Source organism: Oncorhynchus tshawytscha, linkage group LG24, assembly GCF_018296145.1.
Source record: "Oncorhynchus tshawytscha isolate Ot180627B linkage group LG24, Otsh_v2.0, whole genome shotgun sequence".
Taxonomy (NCBI): domain Eukaryota; kingdom Metazoa; phylum Chordata; class Actinopteri; order Salmoniformes; family Salmonidae; genus Oncorhynchus; species Oncorhynchus tshawytscha.
The window spans coordinates 14,489,470-14,504,710 of record NC_056452.1 but is presented as its reverse complement, the minus strand read 5'-3'; the positions used below and the strand labels follow the sequence as shown (position 1 = coordinate 14,504,710).

The 15,241-nt window shown below is 41.5% G+C and overlaps 1 protein-coding gene across 1 annotated transcript in view; it reads right to left on the bottom strand.

The window, feature by feature from the left end:
• The window catches only part of LOC112223647 (angiotensin-converting enzyme), a 36,047-nt gene that overhangs the window by 11,078 nt on the left and 9,728 nt on the right, over positions 1-15,241 (bottom strand). The window contains exons 4-20 of the mRNA XM_024386739.2: positions 12,575-12,718; positions 12,229-12,420; positions 11,489-11,586; positions 11,032-11,201; positions 10,724-10,947; positions 9,422-9,566; positions 9,201-9,299; positions 8,834-8,956; positions 8,369-8,580; positions 5,928-6,064; positions 5,532-5,690; positions 5,237-5,324; positions 1,727-1,870; positions 1,329-1,520; positions 921-1,018; positions 646-818; positions 157-380 (exon numbers count right to left, since the gene is read on the bottom strand). Of these exons, the coding sequence (XP_024242507.1) occupies positions 157-380; positions 646-818; positions 921-1,018; positions 1,329-1,520; positions 1,727-1,870; positions 5,237-5,324; positions 5,532-5,690; positions 5,928-6,064; positions 8,369-8,580; positions 8,834-8,956; positions 9,201-9,299; positions 9,422-9,566; positions 10,724-10,947; positions 11,032-11,201; positions 11,489-11,586; positions 12,229-12,420; positions 12,575-12,718 (2,622 nt within the window). The remainder of the gene's footprint in view (positions 1-156; positions 381-645; positions 819-920; positions 1,019-1,328; positions 1,521-1,726; positions 1,871-5,236; positions 5,325-5,531; positions 5,691-5,927; positions 6,065-8,368; positions 8,581-8,833; positions 8,957-9,200; positions 9,300-9,421; positions 9,567-10,723; positions 10,948-11,031; positions 11,202-11,488; positions 11,587-12,228; positions 12,421-12,574; positions 12,719-15,241) is intronic.

Genomic DNA, 15,241 nt, shown 5'->3' with positions numbered 1-15,241 from the left:
TGAAGCTGCACTGTCACCACATAACCTTTTTTGTTATGTTTGGCAGAAGGTCTTAGTAGTGAATTGAAAATTAGTTATTTAGTTTAGTTATTTTCCTCATTTATAAGAGCGAAAAAATCTGGCCAGGGTCAAAACTAATCATTAGTATGCGCTCACCTGGGTTGTCCTCCACCACATCTAGTAAACCAATCTCCTTTAGATGCTTGGGAGTGGCGACGGACAGGGCCAGCACATCACCAATGGCCTCGTGGAAGCCTGGGTTGGCGCCGTCGCGGAAGGAAATAGGTTGGTCCTTGTACTGCAGGAAGTACTGCACATGACCCATCTCATGGTGCACTGTGATGAGGTCATCCATGGTTATCACGGTGCACTGTTTGATCCTGGAAATGAAGGATAAGAATTCATCATTTTAATGGCCAAAAGGGGCTGTCATCTTTGTTTTTCATAGGGAATGTAAACATCTTGAAAGGTAAAAAACAAAGACTACGGGTGGGGGGGTAGCTTGGTTGGGACTCAAATCTGCAACCAAGTACATGTCAGTTCCAATAGCCAAGTTATTAGACCAAGAGTTCCAAAGCCCTTGACAAAGTTTCTGGCGTTGTAATGTTCTGAGGAAGCTACAGACTCTACGTCCCTCCAAAGTACCTGACGTCTTTGCGGTTGTAGAAGTCCCAGGCGGAGGCATGGCATACCACGTTGCGTCCATCATTGGGTTTCTCTAGCATGGACTTGACCCAGAACTCTGGAGGCATGGGCAATAGCCCCAGAGAAGTGAAGAAGTTGTCTGACTCTTGGAACATCCTGGTGGCATTCCAGCCCTGTGGAGAAAACCCCAAAAAAGGTTTTCCTGGTCCGGTCACATGGAGACTCAACATACAGCCCTTAAACAAAAACACCTGCAGTGGTGACGGTCTTCTTACCTTGGCTATCATGGCTGGTGTCGCATCTACTTGAGTGGCATCGGGGTACGGAATGGCCAAGTCCATGATGCCAGACCAGGTCTGCGCCCACATGTTGCCTGATAGGACAAGAGAAACATGTCTGTGCTGTTTTATCCATAACTAAACTAAATGTTCAACAGAAACTACTTTATATTCCATCCTTGCACCACCGACAGAGCTCAAACCAGTGGATTTAGATTCAAAGCCAGGTCAATCCCTAGCCTGTCACTGTCACGTGCAATGCTTCTGAAAGCAAACGAAATCCAGTTGATTCTCCCCCAAAAAACTCCATAAATCAGCAGAACATCAATGTGCAGTGGTCATGCAGAACGTAAAAGGAGTTTTGGCCTTTGGTGCTGAATCCACGCTGTATTCTGACAGTCTCACCTAGAAGATGTGCAGGGATGGGTCCCTTCAGGTTGATGTGTTTGCCTCCATACTTCCTGTAAAGAGACCTGCGCACGTAGGCGTGCACATTGAGATAGAGGGGCTCCAGCTCCTTCCACAGATGCTCTAGATCCTCTTCAAAGGAGTGGGTCTCGTACATGGAGCGCCAGAACGCCCCATTGTCAGAATGTCCTACAGTATGAACAGACAGCATTAGGGTGAGGGGAATTCAGTGCCTGAATAGCACACAAGTAATTTGCGGAAACTGACAAGGCTTCCCCCATCACCTATTTTATTTGTGTTAGCACTTGAAACCGGCCTGCACCAATTAGAAGACAGATGCTGGCAGTTGGGGAGGTTGAAATGGCTTTAGGAATGGGTCTGTAATAAGACCTTACCGTTAAGAGCGGCAGCTTTGTTGGCCAGTTGCACATATCTCTTGTAGTCCTGTCGCAGTTCTCTGCCAGAGGCATTTCTCCAGCCCTGCCAGGCGAACAACAGCTCATTGTAGTCTCTGGACTCAGCCATGATCTTCTGGAGGTCTGAAACGAGAGAAACCAGAGGAGATTGAGTCAAGACCAGGGCCCGGTTTCCCAAAAGTATCTTAAGACGAAGTTTATTGTAAGAACCTTCATAGGAGCATCCCAAAACCCTCGTTATTACACTTGCACTTAAACACTTGTAGAACAGTGTCATTAGATACATCTTTGCCTTTCTATGTCATTTTATACAGAGAAGATCTCCATTAAAAATAAAATCAAGTTTCTGTCTGTGACCGCTGATAACTTCAGAACGAAGTTGACTACAAATACAAATTTGCCAATGTCTTTGCAATTGTTACAATCAAGAATACAAATATGCTTCAAGTAAAAAACAGATGACTACATTATACACTGTGTATACAAAACATTAAGAACATGGCTGACCAGGTGAAAGCCATTATCCCTTATTGATGTCAATTGTTAAATCCACTCCCCTTCGTCCATCAGTATAGATGAAGGGGAGGAGACATGTTAAAGAAGAATTTAAGCCTTGAGACATGGATTGTGTATGTGTGCCATTCAGAGGGTGAATGGGCAAGGCAAAAAAATCTGACTTTGAACAGGGTATGGTGCCAGGGGCACCGGTTTGTGTCAAGTACTGAAACGCTGCTTGGTTTTTCCACTCAGTTTCCTGTGTGTATCAAGAATGGTCCACCACCCAAAGGACATCCAGCCAACTTGACACAACTGTTAAAAGCATTGGAGTCAATATGGGCCAACATCCCTGTGGAACGCTTTCGAACCCCTTGTCGAGTCCATGCCCCGACAAATTGAGGCGGTTCTGACGGGCAAAAGAGGGGGCTGCAACTCAATATTAGGAAGGCGTTCCTAATGTTTGGTATGCTCAGTATTTCAATCATATTGAAATCAATTTGATTCAATTGAGTTCTATTTTGCTAATTGTAGGCTGTCAAATTTGCCTCTATATATTTAAATGGTGCAACGTGCTCAATGATATGCCATATCTACGATTTAGTGTGTCATTATAGGGTAGGTTAAGCATTAGGCTAGAATAAACTATTTGCAGCCATGTAGGTGATAATATACAGTTGAAGTCAGAAGTTTACTTACACCTAAGCAAAATACATTTAAACTCAGTTTCACAAATCCTGACATTTAGTCCTAGTAAAAATTCCCTGTCTTAGGTCAGTTAGGATCACCACTTTATTTTAAAAACTTGAAATGTCAGAGTGATAGTAGCGATTTATTTAAGCTTTTATTTCTTTCATCACATTCCCAGTGGGTCAGAAGTTTACATGCTACCAAAATACTAATTGAGTGTATTGCCTTTACATTGTTTAACTTGGTCAAACGTTTCGGGTAGCCTTCCACAAGCTTCCAACAATTAACTGGGTGAATTTTGGCCCATTTCTCCTGACAGAGCTGGTGTAAGTGAGTCAGGTTTGTAGGCCTCCTTGCTCACACACACTTTTTCAGTTCTGCCCACAAATGTTCTATAGGTTGAGGTCAGGGCTTTGTGATGGCCACTCCAATACCTTGACTTTGTTGTCCTTAAGCCATTTTGCCACAACTTTGGAAGTATGCTTGGAGTCAATATCCATTCGGAAGACCCATTTGTGACCAAGCTTTAACTTCCTGATTGATGTCTTGAGATGTTGCTTCAACATCTCCACATAATTTCTCTCCTCATGATGCCATCTATTTTGAAGTGCACCAGTCCCTCCTGCAGCAAAGCACCCCCACAACATCATACTGCCACCCCCGTGCTTCACGGTTGGGATGGTGTTCTTTGGCTTGCAAGCTTCCCCCTTTTTCCTCCAAACATATTGATGGTCATTATGGCTAAGCAGTTATTTTTTTGTTTCATCAGACCAGAGGACATTTCTCCAAAAAGTACAATCTTTGTCCCCATGTGCAGTTGCAAACCATAGTCTGGCTTTTTTATGGTGGTTTTGGAGCAGTGGCTTCTTCCTTGCTGAGCGGCCTTTCAGGTTATGTCGATATAGGACTCGTTTTACTGTGGATATAGATAACTTTGTACCCATTTCCTACAGCATCTTCACAAGGTCCTTTGCTGTTGTTCTGGGATTCATTTGCACTTTTCGCACCAAAGTACATTCATCTCTAGGAGTCCGAATGTGTCCCCTTCCTGAGCGGTATGATGGCTGCGTAGTCCCTTGGTGTTTATACTTGCCTACTATTGTTTGTACAGATGAACGTGGTACCTTCAGGCATTTGGAAATTGCTCCCAATGATGAAACAGACTTGTGGAGGTCGACAAATGTTTGAGGTCTTGGCTGATTTTTGATTTTCCCATGATGTCAAGCAAAGAGGCAATGAGTTGGAAGGCAGGCCTTGAAATACATCCACAGGTACACCTCCAATTTACTCAAACAATGTCAATTAGCCTATCAGAAGCTTCTAAAGCCATGACATCATTTTGTTGACTGTTTTAAAGGCACAGTCAACAAAGTGCATGTTAACTTCTGACCCACTGGAATTGTGACAGTGAATTATAAGTGAACTAATCTGTCTAAACAATTGTTGAAAAAAAAAACACTTGTCATGCAAAGTAGATGTCCTAACCGACTTGACAAAACTATAGTTTAACAAGAAATGTGTGGAGTGGTTGAAAAATTAGTTAATGACTCTAACCTAAGTGTATGTAAACATTCAACGTCAGTATTGTGGAATTATTATAATGTTACAGTAAGATGTGAATGGAGAAAGCTGAGCCGAGAGCAGCTATGCCTTTCTTTGGATCCTATCAATATCGACACATGTCCCAACGACGCACTTAACAAACGTTCTTTCTGCGTGGTGTTTTGGGAAACGTATATTACATCTTCGGCCGTTGTAGGAACGATGCATCGTTAAAACACTCATAAGCCTGCGTTCCATCGCTATCGGGAAAGCAGGCCCAGAACTCGAGACCCAAACCAAGACCCCTGGAGACCCAAGTCCAAAACCCAACCTCTTGAGACCCAGAACCAGTGTATCAAGACCATGATGAGACCAATAAATGTAAAAGAACAAGACCTGGACCAACTATTTTTTTTTTTTAAATGTCTTGCATATTGACTACATGAGTTAAGACTATAGAAACTATGGTTGTCTGAGACCAAGACCCAGTGTATTGGGACCGGGACCACAAGACCAAGACTCCATCTCTGATTCAAATCCCCTGGGAAAGTGGAATTCCTTATGAGTTAGTCATGTCACCTCTTGTCAAATTTTTCTCCAGATAGTTCATTATATTGGATGTAAATAAAATTAAAATAATCACATGGACTAATAATACAAACCAGTTATATAAATTGACAACAGATGGACCTTTCAATTAGGTAAGTGTTTTAGGGCCCTGAACCAGGCATGGGATTTGGCAAATATATTGTGGGATCTTACCTGGGTCCAGTGGATGGCAGGTCCCATTGGCTCTGCACACCTCAGCCACACTGTACTTGGTGTCCATGTTGGCCAGCAAATTGTTGTACTAAGTGAAAAACAATGACCAACGGCATAAGAACGTGCAACTGCCCAATGTAGATTCAAGTTTTGTTAATAGGCCTACTTATTAAATCGCTTTAGAATAATTTAATTAAAAAGGTCAATATAATGTGATTTTTGCTCTTGTTTTGGTGTGTGAATAGGGGATTATTTGAAGGTCTTGGGTCAATAAAAGCATTCAGCTAATTCTTACCTCTTTCAGTTCCTCGTCGGGAAGTCCGGCCCTTTCAATGTCACCGAGTTTATTCAAGATACGCTTCAAGGCCCCATCCTGGAAGTCTGTGGTGTCATACTTGCGGGCCTCCTTTCCGTAGGTCAGTGTGTGGTTAGACATGTCCAAATTCTTCTGCAGCTGGAGACAGAGTAAACAACACACTTGTCGAAATTGGTTTGTCCAAGTGCAAGAAATGTGCCAGAAAAGATGCAGGTTGAGCCGTAGAATCAAGTGTGTTAGTGGTGGGCTAGAACAAAAGCCTGCTCATCCAGTAACTCCTCCGAACCATGTTTCAGAAATACAGAGAGGAATTTGTGGGTTAGTTGCCTGTGTACAGTATAAATATGAGAGATGCTCCATTCAGACAACTGTTACCATGTTCTGCCTGTTCTTCTCATTGATATCAGTGTTGAAGGCCCATGATGCCTCAGTGTAGGCATTCCAGACCACTTCCGCAGTGCTGTTGTACTCCTCCAGGAAATTCTTCGCCTGCACCTCATCTGCAATCAAGTCTGGGTATAGAAAGAAAGGTACAAGTAGAGTAGAATAGCTTTCATAGCTCAAGCTACAGTGGGGCAAAAAAGTATTTAGTCAGCTACCAATTGTGCAAGTTCTCCCACTTAAAAATATGAGAGTCCTGTAATTTATCATTATAGGTACACTTCAACTATGACAGAAAAATAATAAGAAAAAAAATCCAGAAAAATCACATTGTAGGTTTTATTTGCAAATTATGGTGGAAAATAAGTATTTGGTCACCTACAAACAAGCAAGATTTCTGGCTCTCACAGACCTGTAACAACTTCTTTAAGAGGCTCCTGTCCTCCACTCATTACCTGTATTAATGGCACCTGTTTGAACTTGTTATCAGTATAAAAGACACCTGTCCACAACCGCAAACAGTCACACTCCAAACTCCACTATGGCCAAGACCAAAGAGCTGTCAAAGGACACCAGAAACAAAATTGTAGACCTGCACCAGGCTAGGAAGACTGAATCTGCAATAGGTAAGCAGCTTGGTTTGAAGAAATCAACTGTGGGAGCAATTATTAGGAAATGGAAGACATACAAGACCACTGATAATCTCCCTCGATCTGGGGCTCCACGCAAGATCTCACCCCGTGGGGTCAAAATGATCACAAGAATGGTGAGCAAAAATCCCAGAACCACACGGGGGGACCTAGTGAATGACCTGCAGAGAGCTGGGACCAAAGTAACAAAGCCTACCATCAGTAACACACTACGCCGCCAGGGACTCAAATCCTGCAGTGCCAGATGTGTCCCCCTGCTTAAGCCAGTACATGTACAGGCCCGTCTGAAGTTTGCTAGAGAGCATTTGGATGATCCAGAAGATTGGGAGAATGTCATATGGTCAGATGAAACCAAAATAGACCTTTTTGTAAAAACTCAACTCATCATGTTTGGAGGACAAAGAATGCTGAGTTGCAGCCAAAGAACACCATACCAACTGTGAAGCATGGGGGTGGAAACATCATGCTTTGGGGCTGTTTTTCTGCAAAGGGACCAGCACGACTGATCCTTGTAAAGGAAAGAATGGGGCCATGTATCGTGAGATTTTGAGTGAAAACCTCCGTCCATCAGCAAGGGCATTGAAGAGGAAACGTGGCTGGGTCTTTCAGCATGACAATGATCCCAAACACACCACCCGGGCAACGAAGGAGTGGCTTCGTAAGAAGCATTTCAAGGTCCTGGAGTGGCCTAGCCAGTCTCCAGATCTCAACCCCATAGAAAATATTTGGAGGGAGTTGAAAGTCCATGTTGCCCAGCAACAGTGCCAAAACATCACTGCTCTAGAGGAGATCTGCATGGAGGAATGGGCCAAAATACCAGCAAGTGTGTGAAAACCTTGTCAAACGTTTTCTGTAAGTCTTCACCTCTGTTATATACCCTTTGTTGGCAATGACATTGGGATAAACTTTGTCATTGACCAAATACTTATTTTCCACCATAATTTGCAAATAAATTAATTAAAAATCCTACAATGTGATTCTGGATTTTTTCTTCTAATTTTGTCTGTCATAGTTGAAGTGTACCTATGATGAAAATTACAGGCCTCTCATCTTTTTAAGTGGGAGAACTTGCACAATTGGTGGCTGACTAAATACTTTTTTGCCCCACTGTACATGGCTCTGTGACCGTGGCCCGATTCTAACTTAAGTGAGTATAGCTTAAATTTGTATGCAAGTTCATCTTTCAATGTCACCATACACAATTTAAAGAGAGAAGTACATATTTGTATTGATCTTTCCCATGTTTCAATGCACATTGTAACAATGAGTTCTAAATGTAATGTCCAAACAAGGGAAAAAATACCCATCACTCATAATAACTACAATAATCATCATGATCATTAATAATAACGATTACAACAATCACAATAATTGCAGTCTGGATTCAATCAACAAAGACATTCATGACCAACAATTAAGTGTTCATATTATAATTACAGATTTTTGTAACGCCATAATCAGTCAGAAAAGGAACATTTAATGAAAAATGATAAACAAAATGAATTCATAAATAAGTTTTTTTTTATTTTTTTATTTTAAGATTAACGTACAAACAGAACAAAAATTAATAGATTTAAGATGGGTTTTCCTGAATTTGTCCTGAAAAAATCTAAGCTTAATTGGATATTTTCTTGTTTAAAGTGGATACATTTTTTTTAATCCATTTGCCAAAAGTAGGGGGACAGACATTCAATGCAAAAGAACCATGTTGAAAATTATTATTGAAATATCCATTATTTTATTGGAATATCATCCTCCTTCAGTTAAACCTATTTACTGGCTCACCAATATCTTCGGGGTAGCCCTCTGGTACGGGTGGAACCCAGTTAAAGTCAGGCCAGCCCAAGGTCTCATTCATTGCTGCATTCTGTTCCTTCAACCATGTGATGATGGGACCAAAGTATTCCATCAGGGAGCTGGCGTCAATCTTGTTTGTCCCGACTGCTTCCTGGAGCACCTGTTCCCAGGGCTTGGATTCTCCGGATTTAAGGACTGCCCTGTAAAAGTCAAAGGCACTTAGGGAAATGTGTCATGCACAATTTACTATAACTTTGTATGGTTTAGCAAGTCTAGAGACAATGCTTGATGGTTGATTCAGGTAGGGGGAAAATACCACAGTTCAAATTAGTCTAAAATGTGAAAAGATCAACTTATTTCTTAGGGTCACTAAGAGATTCAAAGGCCATCTTTTGTGTCTCATCTCACTTGATCAGGTAACACCATAGTGTAGGTGACTAACAGTGTACATACTCTAAAATTTTTCCAGCCTCCTTGGACTGGTAGATGTCACATGTGTGCAGGGGTCCTGTCTGATTGGCTGCCTGACACAGCTTCTTGTGGAACTGGAACTGCAGAATGAAGCTCACAAAGTACCTGCAGGAGAGAAAAACGACACAGTTAATCAATGTTGTCAAATCGATTTTGATGGGGTTTGAGGATCGATTTTGATGGGGTTTGAGGATCGATTTTGTATTGATGTGTATTTGAAATATTAATATTCCCTCAGTGGCCTTTATTCTTAGTGGGTTTTTTTTAGAAATGACTATACATCGTCCATTATAATACTGCTGTATATGGATCTGAGGAAAAGAAGAGATGGTTTGAAAGAGAATTCTACCGGATGTATGGGGTGTTTCCTGGAATGTGATATTTGGCTCCAGCGTCCATGTGCTCCTCTGTGCGTTTGGTGGGTGGACATATACCCTGGTATTTTGTCCTTGAAAAGTGAACAAGGGAAGGCAAATTGACAGTGTTTTCTGAAACAGTGCATTTTATATAATGAAACTTATTTTGGATATTAACAATTTCCCTCATGTTAAATATTTTCGTGCCACTCACCTGAGGTGCCACCAGTCTGCGTTGTATCGCTCTGGGGGGGTGCGCCCACTAAACACACTCCATCTCCACTGGTCAATGAGATAGCCAAAGGGAAGGAAGGCCATCTTGTCCAGAGCCATCTTCAGCAGGTAGTTGATGTCACTCTCTACAATAAACAAGCCAATTAAATCACACAAAAGAATAACCACAACAATAAGTAACTAAGCACCTTAGTTACTAACACGCTGACAAAACTTGACACGCGCACACTTTGATTTTGTTCACCCACACCAGAAGCATTCAGGACACTCAGATTGAAATATCAAAACAAACTCTGAACCAATTATATTCATTTGGGGACAGGTCAAAAACCATTAAACATTTATGGCAATTTAGCTAGCTAGCTTGCTGTTGCTAGCTAATTTATCCCAGTATATAAACATTGGGTTGTTATTTTACCTGAAATGCACAAGGTTGACAATTTTTACTCCGACAATTAATCCACAGATAAGACACTAATTCAGTTTACTGTTTTCTCTCCTTCCTTCAGGCTTTCTTTCTTTGGACTTTGTGGCGGTTGGCAACCAACTTCACAGCATTACTACAACCAACCGGAGTGTGGACCTAAATTCCTCTTCCAATCACCCACGTGGGTATGTGCTCCTAAAAACCAATGAGGAGATGGGAGAGGCCGGACTTGCAGCGCATTGAGCGTCACAAATAGAACCTATTTCTATTTTACCGCCTGACCATGCAGACGCTCGCTAGGAGTGTGGGTGCAATGATTGAATAACATGTATGTGTACATTTATTTTGCAACACGAGCGGTGTGGTCAGCATGTAAGTAAGAAACTAACTTACTCAGTTACATAATAACTTAGGCTACTTACTTATGAACTTTCTTACACTCCTAATGTGAGAGAAATTACGTATTTACCTGATTTGTTTGATATTAATAGTTAACAGATAAGACATTTCTGTTCTACTAATGCTGTGTCTTTATGGTCTCCACTCTAGCTCCCTGCAGCTAATCTGGGTGTATAAGAACCAGGATTCCTCTGAAAGGTCAGGCTCAAGAGTGTTGGGTCAGGTCAGCCTCATTATTGCTGAGCACTCACTCCATTCACGTGTGTGTGTGTGGTCTGCTTCTTATTAATACGTTTTGAATAAAGTAATATCCTGATAGGTGATTACCCTGGTCTCTCCTCATTATTAATTAGAATTTCTGTGACAAATTTACTTACTTAGAAAAACTACCTACTAACCACAAAAGGAAATTGTATATACACTTCAAAACAAGGTAGCAAATAAATTGGAGCATACCGTTGTCATTGGTCGCGTTAGACAATAGGCCGATGCTGGCCAGATGCTTAGGTGTGGACACAGAGAGGGACATGACATCACCAATGGCCTCGTGGAAGCCTGGGTTAGCACCGCGGCGGAAGTTTATAGGTTGTTCCTTGTACTGCAGGTAATATTCAACATGGCCCATCTCGTGGTGCACTGTGAAAAGCTGCTGCATGTTGACTGTGGTGCACTGTTTGATCCTGAATGTGAGGAGACATCACATATGAAGACACCGGAACCTTCTTTCGCATCCCCTCTCTTTGAGTTCATTTCCACTTGCTCACCTGAAGTCCTTTCTATTGTAGAAGTCCCAGGCAGATGCATGACACACCACCTCGCGACCTTCTGGCTTCTCAAACATAGACTTGTCCCAGAACTCTTGGGGCATTTTGATGAGGCCGAGGGAGGTGAAGAACTCCTCAGCCACCCGGAACATGTGAGTAGCATTCCAGTTCTATGAGGAAAATCGTTGTATTTCAGGTATATACGGCCAAGCTAATGTTAACAGACCTCCAATGGACGAACTTTTACTTTTACCTGAGTTAAAGTGATTAGGAATAATTTGGGAAAAGGGAGTTCAACTAGGCTAGATAACTTTGGGCTTTTATTTTTAACAGTGTTTTTGGATGTAGTTTTTTTTATATACAGTAATGTAATTCCTTAACTTTCAACTCACAATTTCTCACAGTTCTACATGTAAACTGATCTACAGTAATAAAATCTCATATTTCACCAGCTTACTTTGGCCACCATTTCATCGGTCACGTCCACATTGGGTTTGCCGGGGAAGGGGATCATCATGCCATAGATGTTGTTCCAGGTTTGCGACCACATGTTTCCTGAGGAAATGAAGCCCAGGCACTTAGCATTAGCCAGAGGCTTGATAAATCTACTGGTTGAGCCTTCCTAGTCACAGACACTGAGCAAATACCGCCATTGCATTATAGCTCGCAGCGGGGGGGTTCCTGGCGCACATTTATTGTCATGAATCTTGCCCTGGAGGCAGAACTGAGATTTCCGCTAGATGGGCTAGCTGCAAAGTAAAAATGGTCTATATTGTAAAAATTCATGAAAAAAAATTGCTTTTTGGTCTTCATTTTAGGTTAGGGTTAGCACTAGCAGTGTGGTTGAGGTTTGGTTTAAAATCAGATTTTATGACTTTGTGGCTGTGCCAGCTAGTGATCACTCTGCAGAGCTGCCTCCAGGGCAAGATTCATGACAATCAATGCCAACCTGCTTTCCTGACACAGTCACTTGATCAGGAAACATCGGAGCCCGTTCTAACCTACTGAGTGGCTGACAGTAACGTATATTATAGGGCCCAGATCAGGGGACAAGTAATAATGAAAAACTCAGGGCTCTAGCTAAAGCTAATGCTAAGCTACGATGGACTGAGTTAGTTTGAAAAATGGCTGATAAATCAGTGACTGGACATCGTGCATTGGCTATAAGTTAACACAGACTTGTAAAGGTAAACTCACCTAGCAGGTGAGCAGGGATAGGTCCTTTAAGATTGATGTATTTCGGTCCGTAATGGTCGTAGAGCTTGCGGCGCACAAAGGCGTGAAGATTCTGGTAGAGCGGCTGCACCTGTTTGTAAATAGCCTCCAGGTCATTCGCAAAAGTATTTGACTTGTACCACGAACGCCAGTATGCTCCCGTGTCATCGAAACCTATAGAGGACATAACCATAATATTTATCAACAATGAGTGGACGAGGTGAAATGTCCTCTTTCACTACAGCTATGGCCATAACTTACAACACTGTATGTTAGAAATGGTGACATTCAGTGATACACATATGTAAGGTGAACGTGACATTCTTACCGTCAGCTTTATAGGCCTTGTTGCTAAGCTCCACAAACTTTGTATACTCTGCCCTGAGTGGCACACCCGATGCATTGTGCCAACCCTCCCATGCATACAGCAGTGTCTTGTAGCTCCGTGAGTTGGCCATGGTCTCTGTCAGCTCTGTGGAGCCAAAGTCAGACACCCTTAGTTACAGAATACAGAAACTGCTAGAGCACATAGGGGACTACTGGTTTTCCAAACGTTGCCAACGAAGAGAGAACAATAGTCGTAACTTTCCTAAAACAATGAGGCATTTAAGTGGTCAAATGACTTCCTGATCTCCTCTCCGTGCGACAGGTGGGTTACAGATACATCTTCTAAGAGATTAGCTTTGAGTTATGATGACGCAACACCGGCAGAGTGGCCAAAAAACAATTCACACACTTTTTGCACATTCTGTTGTGTTACAGCCTGAAGTTAAAAATGGATTCAATTGAGATTTTGTGTGACTGATCTACATTTTACACACACACACACACACACACAACCCCATAATGTCAATGTGAAATTATTCAAGCCCTTTGTTCAGGAGTAAAAATGTGCTTAACAATTCACATAAAAAGTTGCATGGACTCACTGTATTCAATAATAGTGGTTAACATACTTTTTGAATGACTACCCCATCTCTGTACCCCACACATACAGATAATTGTAAGGTCTCTCAATCGACCAGGGAGGTTTATTAATGCCTTCCAAAGAAGGGCACCGATTGGTAGATGTATAAAAATATATATATTTTACAAAGTAGACATTGAATATCCCTTTGAGCATTGTGAAGATATTAAGTAGGTTTTGGATTGTGTATCAATACACCCAGTCACTACAAAGATACAGGCATCCTTCTTAACTCAGTTGCCGGAGTGGAAGTTAACTGCTCAGGGATTTCACCATGAGGCCAATGGTGATTTTAAAACAGTTAAAGAGTTTAATGATTCTGATATGAGAACTGAGGATGGATCAACAACATTGTAAATACTCCACAATACTAACCTAAATGACAAAGTGGAAAGAAGGAAGCCTGTATAGAATATAAAATATTCCATAACATGCATCTGTTTTGCAACAAGGCACTTAAGTAATGTGGCAAAGAAATGAACTTTTTGTCCTGAATTCAAAGTGTTATGTTTGGGGCAAATCACTGAGTACCACTTTTCATATTTTCAAGCATGGTGGTGGCTGCATCATGTTATGGGTATGCTTGTCCTTAGGATCAAAATAAACGGAATACAGACTAAATCCTAGAGGAAAACCTGGTTCAGTCTGCTTTGACACTGGGAAACAAATTCGCCTTTCAGCAGGACAATAATCTAACATTTCAAGGCCAAATCTACACTGGAGTTGCTTACCAAGACGACATTGAATGTTTGAGTGGCCAAGTTACAGTTTTGACTTGAAATCGTATTGAAAATCTAATGCAAGGCTTAAATGTCTTTCTAGCAATGATCAACAACAAACTTGACAGAGCTTGAAGAATTGTAAAATGAATAAATGGGCAAATATTGTACAATCCAGGTGTGCAAAGCTCTTAGTGACTTACCCAAAAGGTGTTTCTAACATGTATTGTCTCAGGGGGTGAATACGTATCTAATCATAGTGTTTTACTTTTTATAAATGTTTTCTTCCACTTTGACATTAAAATATTTTGTGTACTGTAGATTTCAATTTTCATCCCACTTTGTAGCACAAAATGTGGAAGAAGTCAAGGCACTGTATTTTACAGGCTGAGCATAGGAAGTGAAGGTGAGGAAAGTTGAAGGCCACTGAACAAAATGAGTTTGCTGGGGGGGAAAAAAAGCAATGATCCAATGGCTGGGGTCCCTGTTTGTTATTATAATACAACCCAAAGTGTTGTTTTTCAACACCGGTCAGATTCTTTAGTTACCCAGGACCACCCAATGTTTACTTTAGTAGATTGTGAAATGAGGAATCATCTGGGGTGGAAGTGGACTCTCATTTTGGAGTGTAAACACATTAGCAGAAACCGTTTCCATGAACTGGTTTGAAATGTATATTAGGGCGTCAAAATGTACACAGTGTAGCAGGACTGTAAGAGCGTTTTTGTTGACGTTTGATTTACGTCCACTACACTGTATAACATTGGTAAATTACTTACAGTAAGTGCAACGGGGATTGTTTGGGTGCATTACTGAATGTTGCATTGGAAATGGCTCTCACACAATCTTCTCACACATCGGTCTTTTGGCAATCATGATAGTTCACAATTATTTTTTGGGCGGGCACAGCCCACAAAGCACAGGCCAGGGTTTAAACCAACACATAGATAATTGGGAATGACTGATGAAGTCGACGTGCTCTGCACTGTAGTCTGATGACCAGTAGCAGGACGTTTCAACGTTCCTAAAGAGCTGGAATTGAACCACTTCCCCCAGAGACCTCTTCAAAGTAATTACCCTCATCCTGTTGCTTTTTCTAACTTGATATAATATTTACCGCTTCTCTTGTCTTTCTTTGGACAACTATACCCCTCTTTGTTAATACATTTCCCTACTTTAAAAACAAAAATGTTTTACTTTTTGTCTTAGAGATTCTCTGGTACTTTTGTAGTTCTGAAAGCAGCGCTCACTAGCCAAAAGTATAGTCTGTCTCTGTCTGTTCTATAATGACACCTTGTCTCGTGCAAGT